Source organism: Sesamum indicum, linkage group LG7 (genome assembly GCF_026168435.1).
Source record: "Sesamum indicum cultivar Baizhima isolate 11 linkage group LG7, ASM2616843v1, whole genome shotgun sequence".
In the NCBI taxonomy this organism is placed as follows: domain Eukaryota; kingdom Viridiplantae; phylum Streptophyta; class Magnoliopsida; order Lamiales; family Pedaliaceae; genus Sesamum; species Sesamum indicum.
Window position 1 is genome coordinate 3,698,315 of NC_142663.1, and position 11,021 is coordinate 3,709,335.

The window sequence follows — 11,021 nt, forward strand, 5'->3', positions numbered from 1 at the left end:
TTTGTAAACAAATGAAAATAAAAATTCAACATCCTTTATTTATTTATTTTTTATTTGAGGTGATAATTACATAATTACATTAATATCTCAATCAACTAACAATACCTCAATTTGATTAATACACAAATATTCTAGGTCCGATAAAATAAATTACATTAAAACTCATATAAAATGCAATGTCCACACATATGGTAGAATTCGAACTCATGATCTCGAATTTATTCATAAAACGTCAGCCTTAACCACTAAACTAAAACTTCATTAAACATCCTTTCTTGGACAAAGGAATTAGCTCCTATTTGCTGTGAAATCTATTCATATTCTTCTAATATTGATGCCTTGTCTTTTTCAACAGGTTAAGTTGAGGAACTCCACCTGGTGGACTCAATATTTGGTTCATTTGAGCTTAGAAGAGAATGAAGTAGCTGGAAAGAAATTTGAGCAAGCTGCAGAGAAGGTATCATACAGCCCACATTGCCAAATTTTTCATCTCCAACCATACCATTAACGTCCAGATACAATGCCTTTGGTACTGCATATATATATTGGATCCATTTGAGGATTCTTCAACAGAAACTTACAAAAATTTAATGTTCCTCCAAAAAATTGTGTTCTTATTTTTTACTCATTTAGTCAGGAAACTTGTGACTTAAACAACATATTCAGAGTACTACTTTTGTATCAAACATATAAGATTTTGGTAATTTAAATTAATGCAGTGGAGGAATACGACATGTCACTGTAATGTATTGTTCGATAATCAAATTTGCATTGTACGTAGCCTCTGTTACTATTTGGATCGTTCAAGGGTTGGGTGGATTTTGCTAATTTTTTTGGCTAACTTGGGTAATGTTTTTTATTATATCATCTAAGTTCGACTTTTTTTTTATTTTTTTTGAATAATTCGGTTACAATTATATCCTAATATCATACTTGATTAATCTATAGTCAATACGTATAACATTTAGCTATGTCAATTAAAATAAATAATCATAGCAAATAGTCATTGACCACGGCTACACAATCGCTTTTGGCCGTGGTTTTAGCAAAAATTGCTAAAATATTTGTCATGATTTTTTTTTTATCATGGCAAATAATTTTTTCAAGGTGGAAAATCTAATTTTTGCATCGACTTTATTTAAGCGTAGTGAATAATAGTTATTTATCACGGGTTTTAGCCATATCCATTAATATTATAGCCAATACTGATTTTTTTTTTCTATTGATATCAATAGCGATATCAGATATCTATATCTAATCAATAATTATTATTAAAATTGATTAACAAACCATACGTCGATGGAGTTTGAACCATAAACCTTAGAGTTACGGGGCCTCAGCCAATTATGCTAATCCAAGTCCGACTTGTTCATCAGTAGAATCACGCTTTATGTTTTGATTGGGTTGATGGTAGTTGCAATAGATCTTGCTTCCAATATTATGGTGTTTTAGTTTTGAAAACTTGTAAATGACATGTACATTATTTCAATATTATGCTATTTCATTTATTCTGCCTTTTATATACTAAATAAAACTTGTGATCTCAATTAATGAGTGCTTATTTGAACATACTCTTTTCTTACTTATATGTTAAAACAACAATTAAGAAAGTAATCTTTGTAAAACGCAAGCATTAAGTTTTAACATCTTCATAAGATCCATACTTAATGTTGTAGTAAAATAACTTCGTCTTTGAAAATACATAATTACATCAATAATTTTGTGAGATTATGAGTTATATCACATACCTTTAGAGGTAGTTTATTTTAACTACTAATATTGCACTTGTTAATAAAACTAAAGGAATTTAATTACTGATGCTACAACAAAAATTAAAAGATTAGAAATAAGAAAGATTGATGGGTTAGCCCGAACGATTATAACTAGATCAATTATAAAATCATAATCAATACGAAAATAATGCTGTGTTTTTCTTTTTTCTCCTTTGTTTTTTCTTCCGATGGAGCTCATATACTAATTTGAAAAATTTATTATTCATTGTCGTTTTGATGCATGGGTTTGAATTGCGCCTTGGAACCGCCTAGATTGATTTTTAGGCTTTATTCATTGAAGTTAATTGCGGTAATAACTGTTGCATGGAACGTGTCCTAACTTATAGGCCGTTGAAACATGGTGAATGGAAAATTAAAAAATAAAATTATTTTATCAGGTTAAATCATAACAAGTGATTGGTTACTATTTGTGATGCATAACAAGCTTGTGACACGTGGATGATGGTTGATGGGGCCCAATCATCATCCAACCATGTTTAATCAACCGAATAGGTGTGTCCTTCGAGCGGAACTCTTTGGATGAAACGATGCATCCATTTGAGTGAAATGGTATATCCTTTGGGTTAAATGATGCGTCCATGCGATGAAATGTTATAATCTTTCAAAGGAATCTTTTCTAATTGGACATGTCCATTGGATGATACCTTTCCAACTTTTATAAATAGGTTTCTCTATTCACTTCATTTGGACTAGTTGATTTCATTCAACTGAAAAAGCATTTTAGAGTGTTTCAATGTGTTAGCAATAAAACCTTGTTGTCTTTTATTAAGAGAGTCCAAAATATTATTTGGTTCGCTGTTTCTCAGAGTTTGTGGTGCTGCTACTTGAGATTGTAAGTCGTTGCCACTTCTGTTTGCACCAAAGCGGGGCAATAATTTTCTTAAAAATAAAGAGTCCAACTCTCGCCTCGACTTCATAATACACAATTCCATCCCTTAATTTCTCTACAACATATGCTTTACCAATTGGAGTCAATCATGTTAGTAACCACTGCCTTGAAACTGAACTAACATTCTAGGCTTTATTATTTGGAATTAATCGTGCTAGTAACCACTGCATTGAACCTGGACTAGTTTTTAGGTTTTATTCATTTGGGGCAATTATTCTATTTGATAATGAAAACTATAATTTGATTATAGAAAATTTAATTTATAATTTTGTTATTTCATCTATTTCCCCATGAATTTCAGATACCAAGTATGACATGTTTCCAGAAGCAAGTTTAGAAATTAGGTTTTAGCGAGAGTACGATTGAGGACTTTTTCAATCTGTCGAGAGGCAGGGCCTAGCCTTTCCTGGTGGGGGACTAGGTAATGTCTATGTGATTTTTTGATATACAACGATGTTAATTTTAATACAAAATTCTATTTGATGAGGGTGATTTATCTAAAGACAAATTTACCCCTCGTTATGGATAAATTGGGCTGCCAGTTTGGGAAATCTTCTAGAAAGGTAAGAATCCCACTAAGTACTCCTATAGCAAACATAACGTCAGCAATAATTAGGGGATATTAATTAGCTGCGATCTTGGAGCTTGACTTAAGCACAATTACAACATATTACCATTTGCCAAATACACTATGGAAAAATCTATAAATATGATGGGTTGTATTCATTAGAAGGTAATGTTCACACATACTAAGCAATTCATTCTATCTACCTACTCTATCCCAATATCTAGATCCTTACTTGGGCGTCGGAGTCTCTTCGTCGGAGACCAACCCGACTAGCCTAATTGCTTTTGTGTTCTCAGGGTTATCAATTTGTTCGAGGAATTGATCTAAATCGTTGAGTGGGCTCGCGACCAGATTTCTTGGACTGATCATTTGGCGCCGTCTGTGGAAAGAAATTTTTTGTTTTTAAAAATAACCCTTGGGAACATGGAAGGAGATATAGGAAGGAGAGGACCACTAAGCCGGTCATCCAGTTGACAAAAATGGAATTGCAACAACTGATAGAAGAGGCTGGGAGAAACGCGATCGTGGCATACGAGCGTAGAAGAACAACACCCCTCGAAAGAGAAGGTACCAAAAGAAAACTGTTTGGCGAGAGAGAACCAGAAAAAATATCTGGAACCAGCAAGAAGGACCTTGACAGGAGTAAGCGCCCCCCGTCCGAAGTGAGTTCGAGCAGCGAGATTAGAGCCAAGTGAGGGGGCCTGCCTAGGGGTGGCAGATGAGTCGAGCCGGCTCGCGAGCTCGGTGAGCCGGCTCGACTTTGAGCTCGACTCGAGCTCGAGTCGAGCCGGCTCGCGAGCTCGAGCTCATATTTGGCTGTTCACCAGCTCGCGAGCTGGCTCGCGAGCTGGTGAATATTTTTTTATTTTTTTTATATATTTTTTTATTTTTGAATTTTTTATATATTTAATTTTATATTTAATATTTGATTAGTTTTATAATTAAAATTGACCATATATTATAATTATTAATCAATATCATACATTTTATTTTGGATAGTAATAAATTATGGTACTTTTATTTATACATTTAATCTTTATATAAAAATAAATTTAATCAACAACTTAGTAAATTATAATTTTTTTATAATTAAAATTATTATTTAATATGACATATATAAACTTTATGTTATATTTTAATATATATTTTTTTACGTTATATTTTTCTTAAATTGACAATTAATTCACTTATAATTTTTTATTATTTATAAATTTATGTCAAAATTTAGTAATTCCTATGAATTAAACTAAAAATTATAATAATAATAATAATAATAATAACAACAACAATAATAATAATGATGATGATGGTGGTTGAACAATTCTAATTATTATTTTATTATATATATAATGAGATTAAAAAATTTAATCAATAAGTACGATATCTTAAAATTCGGGCACCTGATTCATACGAAATTTAAATATATACAAGACTGTGCCAATTAGATCATATTCGACGGTATGATTTAAAATCAGATGGCCTGATTCAACGATACACCGTTTTGAATGATTACTCTTATGTTTCGAGTACGATATCTCAACATCCGTATATCCAATAAATCTAAAACTTTACCAAATGTATTTTTTTGTAAGTTTTATCATATCTTACGGTCAGATCTGAATTTTGATGGCCCGATTAACCCATGTTTTTCAACAATGTAATATGATAGTTACATCAATGTTATACTAACATTTATAAATATATAAATTTTGCAAATTGTTAACATATATTAATTTCAACTATATCTATGTAAAAATTTGATTATTCGATTTCATTATTTAAAATAATAATAATAATAATAATAATGATGATGATGATGATGATGGTTGAACAATTCTAATTATTATTTTATTATATATATAATGAGATTAAAGAGTTTAATCAATAATTATGAAATTTTAAAATTCGGGCACCCGATTCATAGAAAATTTAAATATATACAAGACTGTGTCAATTAGATCATATCAGACGGTATGAACATAATTAACTATATCTATGTAAAATTTTATGATTCGATCTCATGATTTAAAGCAATAATAATAATAATAATAATGATTCGAGCTGTCGAGCTTGGCGAGCTCGAGTTGAGCTCATCGGCTCGAGTTTGAGCTCGAGTTCGAGCTCGAGCTCGAGCTCGAGAATACATTGTCGAGCTCGAGCTCGAGCTTGACCTCGGCCAGCTCGTCGAGCTCGAGCTCGAGCTCGAGCTCGAAGATCCTGAGTCGAGCTCGAGCTCTAGCTCGACAAAAATGGTCGAGCTCGACTCGAGCTCGACTCGTTGACAGCCTAGGCCTGCCATCTCGCGCGCAGAGGTCGACACTGTATCAAAGCAGATCGCTAAATCGGGAAAATAGATTGACGAGTTAAAAAAAAGAGGAGATATAGTATCCCAACACAGAAACTCACCTTTCTGCAACCAGATACTGACGGAGATCGTTACCCCAAATTTTAGGATGTCAGACTTGCCAAAGTATGATGGGGCAAGAGACCTGCTGGAACATCTGGCCGCATTCGATATGGTAATGAACTTTTATAGGCAATCGGGCCTAATTAACGCTAAACTATTTGTCACAACTTTGACAGGTAAAGCCCAGGTGTGGTTCACTAACCTACCACCCGGAAGCATCGAATCACATGAACAATTGGTACAGAAATTTTCCTTCCATTTCGCCAGTAAGAGGAAACAGAAACGATCGACGACGCACTTGTTCACCATAAGACAGCAAGACAATGAGACGTTGAAGAGTTTCATGGGAAGATTCAACAATGAAACACTTGAGGTACTTGACTTAAGAATTGACATGATGGTCAGCATCTTAGTACACGGCTTGAAGAAGGGTGCATTCGTGTCTGCCTTAGCCAGAGAACCCCCGTCAGATGTAGAACAGCTTATGAGTCTAGCGCAAAAATATATTGACGAGGAGGAAATGAATGCCATTAAAGACGGCGAGTGGAGGATTGGCAATGAGCATGGAAGAGATCGAGGTCGTTATAACAAGGATGAGGACAGGCAAGCTAAGCATTAACGGAACAAGGAACCTTATTACTAGAAAAAATATCACAAGTATACGCCTCTCAATATGACAAGAGGCAAAGCACTGCTAATGGTCGAGAAAAAAGACGTACTCAAATGGCCGAAACATACGAGGGTCACTCCGGCCAAAAAGTATTCGAGCAAATATTGTCGCTTTCATCGCGAGAGGGGCCACGACACTGAAGAGTGCTACCAGCTCAAAGACGAGATTGAGCGATTGGTACGCTAGGGCTATTTCAAAAACCAGATATCACAGAACTACCATTAGAGGGATCATCGCAGCAGGTCGCGAAGCCAAGAGAGGCGACCAGAAAATGTGGATATTGGAGGGCAGAGAACCCGAGAGAACGCGCCTTTGGAAAGCGTTATACATACCATAGCCGGCGGTTCTACTGCAGGATATTCGAGGAGAGCGAAAAAGAGGATCAAAATGAGGATCGGCTCACTGGAGAATAGACAGATGATGAGCATAGCAAAAGACCTGGATATCACGTTCGAAGCTCAGGATCTAAAGGAAAAGATTGGAGACGATAACGACCCAATGGTAATCAAGATGGACATAGCCAACTTCACTGTCCATAAGGTATTGGTAGATAACGGTAGCTCTCCGGATTATTCTCAAGGAGGTACTTATCAAGATGGGTCTGGACAATGCTGATCTGAATCCTGTAAATGCACCATTGATCGGTTTTGGAGGAAGTGAAGGGGATTCTTTAGGAATGATCGAATTACCAGTCTCTATTGGTGACGAACCAGAAAGGAAGACCCTCATGGTAAAGTTTCTCGTGGTTGATACTCCCTTTGCGTATAATGTTATTTTGGGAAGACCTGATTTAAACACTTTCAGTGCCATAGTATCAATTTATCATCTGAGAATAAAGTTTCCTACTCCTGGTGGAGTGGGCGAGGTTGCGTGCGGCCAGGCCGAAGCTAGGCGATGCTACAACCTCTCTTTAAAGAAAGACACGACCGAGAGAAAGAGGAAGTTTAGTGAATCCCACACAAGTGAGGGTGAAGACAGAATAGAGCCGATTGACGAGCACAGGGAGATCGAGTTGGTACAAGGCGACCCAACAAGAACGACCAAGATTGGATCGAGATTGGAGAAATGACTCAAAACATTGATGATCACATTCCTCCGTGATAACCTTGATATTTTTACATGGAGGCCTTCAGACTTCAAAGGGATCAATCCAGAAGTCATTGTGCATCGGTTGAACATAGACCCAACTGTACGACCGGTCCAGCAGAGAAAAAGAACATTCGGGGTCAAAAAGAATCGCATCATCCAAGAGAAGGTCGATAAATTGCTGAAAGCAGGGTACATTTCAGAAGTCCAATATACGGATTGGCTTTCGAATGTAGTAGTCGTACCAAAATCATCTGGGAAATGGAGGATGTACACTGATTTTACGGACTTGAATAGGGCATGCCCCAAAGATCCTTACCCATTGCCAAAAATAGACCAATTGGTGGACGCGACCGCAGGATACGAGCTATTTTTAATGATGGATGCCTACCAGGTGTACCATCAAACTTCCATGGCGAAAGAAGATCGCAATTTTGCCTTTTGGCTTAAAAATGCAGGTGCTACATATCAGAGGCTCGTGAACAGAATGTCTAAAGATCAGATCGGGTTGACAATGAAGATGTACGTCGACGACATGTTAGTCAAAAGCCAGTAACCAGAGGAACATTTACACGACCTTGAAGCTACTTTTGCCATCATGAGAGCTTACGGAATGAAGTTCAACCCGACTAAATGCACATTTGGAGTAGGCGGTGGAAAATTCCTGGGATATATGGTGAGTAGCCGAAGGATAGAAGCTAACCCGGAAAAGATAGAGGCGATCCTCAAGTTGAAATCCCCGACCTCAATAAAGGACGTCTACAAACTGACAGGTAAGATCGCGTCACTTAATCGATTTATTTCTAAATATGCAGATAGGAATTTACCTTTCTTCAAAGTGTTGAGAAAATCGAGAGATTTCAAATGGACAGATGAATGCGACATGCATTTAATGAACTTAAAGACTATCTGAGATTACCCCCGCTCTTGGCAAATCCTAGAGCCGGAGACATTTTATACTTGTACTTAGCTGTATTCGAGTATGCAGTAAGTTCAGTACTTGTAAGGGAGGAGAATAAGATCCAGAATCCGATTATTACGTCAGTAAAATGCTACAAGGAGCAGAGTTGAGATACAGTATTGTTGAAAAGTTTGTTCTAGCCTTGGTAGTCATAGCCCGAAGATTGCGACCATACTTCCTGTCGCATAAGATCATAGTATTAACAAATCAACCACTCAGAAGAATCCTATCATGACCCGAAGCTTCAGGGAGATTGGTGAAATGGGCAATAGAGCTGGGTGAACATGATATTGACTATCATGCGAGAACTTCGGAGAAAGCCCAAATTCTGGTTGACGTCGTAATGCAACTGTCGAGTGAGTCCATCCAAGAAATGGAAACCCGGATCCTGCATGTTGATGGGTCGTCGAATGCCAGTAACGGAGAGGCAGGAATCTTGATACAAGGGCCAAAAGGAGTAGAGATAAAGGTCGCAGCAAGACTATCATTCCCGGCGACCAATAACGAAGCAGAGTACGAAGCATTGATTTTGGGATTGGAGTTGGCCTACGCAGCTGGAGCATGAACCTTGGAGGTATATACCGACTCTCAGCTGGTAGCTTTGCAGATTGAAGGGACGTATGAGACAAAGGAGCGATCCATGACGATGTACCTTAAGAAAGCAAAGTCATTGATCGGGCGATTCGATAATACACAGCCCTGCAGATTCCCAGATGTGAGAATGATAGAGCAGACTCCCTCTCTAAATTTGGAGCTTTGTTATCATGAATTAAGAATCGTACCATCACCGTTATGGTGAAGGATCGACCAGCGATCTTGGAAACGAGCGAGATAGAGGCCATAGACTAGCCATGCACATGGAAGGATGAAATAGTCCTCTACTACAGAGAAGGAATCTTACCAGACGATTCTACGCAGGCGAGGAGTTTAAAGTTTAAGGCTACTAGGTTCACCATGATCGGGTCGGACCTATACAAGAGATCCGCAGAAGGACTACTGCTAAACTGCTTGAATCAGGAACAAGCGAATTATGTATTGAGAGAGATCCATGAAGGTAGCTGTGGTAATCACTCAGGAGCAAGGTCGTTGGCACAAAAGGTCGCAAGGCAAGGGTATTTCTTGCCCACCATGATGAAAGACGCTAAAGAGTTGGTGGAAAAATGTGCGAGTTGTCAAAAATTTGCCTCTCAAATACATACTCCAGCTACTACAATGAAGCCAGTACAGATCGTATGCCCTTTCGACCAATGGGGCATCGATATATTAAGACCTTTTCCCCCGGCAGAGGCTCAGAAGAAGTTTATCATAGTCGGAGTCGAATACTTATCCAAATGGGTGGAGGCAGAGGTAGTAGCTAAAATATCTGAAAAAGAGACGATCAATTTTATTTGGAAGAATATTATTTGTAGATTTGGAGTTCCCATGATACTGATATTGGACAATAGCACGCAATTCCAAGGTAAAGAAATCACGAGCTGGTTGAAAGAGTTGAAAATTCAACAAAACTTCACATCGGTTGCCCACCCTCAAGCAAATGGACAAACGGAGGTGACCGACAGAACCATCCTTCAACACTTAAAAGCTAGAATAAAATCGAAAGGGTCATGGGACGAGGAGCTACCGGGAGTATTATGGGCTTACAGAACGACCCCACGGTCGTCCACAGGTGAAAGTCCTTTTTGTTTAGTTTATGGCTCTGAAGCTGTTACGAGGATAGCAAATTACGATCCGGAGGCTAACGACCAAGCGAGGGCATTCGACCTCACCATGGTGGAGGAGAAGAGGGACGCAGCATATGCGAAGATACTCCATCACGAAGGCTTAATGATGAGACACTACAATAAAAGGCTGCGACCAAGAGAGTTCCAGGTGGGCGACCTAGTCTTGAAAAAGGTCGGAATTTCTAAACATGTTGGAAAGTTGGATCCCGGGTGGGAAGGCCCGTGCAAGGTGGTCAAGATAAGAAGAAGATGAACTTATATGCTTCAAGATACCAAAGGTCGAAATCTTCCACGACCTTGAAACATACAAAACCTAAGAAAATTCTACGCGTAGATGAATGCCTGAAAAAGGCCAAATAATGTAAACGATCTGACAATGCAATCGTATTCCCTTGCCTGAAAAAGGCCAAATAATGTAAACGATCTGATTGTGCGATCGTATTCCCTTGGGCCTGAAAAAAGGCCAAAAAATGTATACGATCTCGAAAATGCGATCATAGTTAGTTGCCTGAAAAAGACCATTTTATACCTGAGAAATGTTTTGATTATTTGAATCATGCATAGTTCAAGCGATCAAAATATCTTGGTCTGTAAAAGACCAGTTGAATCGTTGTCTATTCATAAAGAAAATCGAATCATTTGATTACAAAAGGGTCAAACATTCGAATCACCAAGAAGCGTTTACAAAGACATCACATATTTCAATCTCATCCAAAAGAATAGCAAATTCATCTTCTACTTGAGGAGGGCCACCTCATCTGGAAAGGGTTGCATATTGCCATCTAGGGCAAGGTCCAGCTTGGTCGCATCAAATTCTGGCACAAAACCTTTCAAAGTGGATACCTGAGCTTTGCATCTATCGAATCCTTGCATCAAATTCGCAGCCTTGATCTCTAAAGCAGTTTCAAAGGCAGGAGCCTTGATGA

The 11,021-nt window shown here is 37.8% G+C and overlaps 2 protein-coding genes across 3 annotated transcripts in view; both read left to right on the forward strand.

Annotated features, from left to right (window-relative positions):
• The window catches only part of LOC105162223 (putative pectin methylesterase CGR3), a 40,231-nt gene extending 39,640 nt beyond the window's left edge, over positions 1 to 591 (forward strand). For both annotated transcript variants that reach the window (XM_088882817.1, XM_011080217.3), the window contains exon 6: positions 356 to 591. In XM_088882817.1, coding sequence (XP_088738943.1) covers positions 356 to 508 — 153 coding nt within the window. In that variant the 3' untranslated portion in view covers positions 509 to 591. The remainder of the gene's footprint in view (positions 1 to 355) is intronic.
• A 5,112-nt stretch (positions 592 to 5,703) lies between these two features.
• Positions 5,704 to 6,276, forward strand: LOC105162222 (uncharacterized). Its single transcript, XM_011080216.1, has one exon. It carries the CDS (start codon positions 5,704 to 5,706, stop codon positions 6,274 to 6,276), a length of 573 nt encoding a protein of 190 aa, XP_011078518.1.
• Positions 6,277 to 11,021: the final 4,745 nt, after the last annotated feature.

Excerpts from the sequence above, each read along its gene's own strand:
- LOC105162222 (XM_011080216.1), top strand. The coding sequence starts at position 5,704 with ATGTCAGACTTGCCAAAGTATGATGGGGCAAGAGACCTGCTGGAACAT.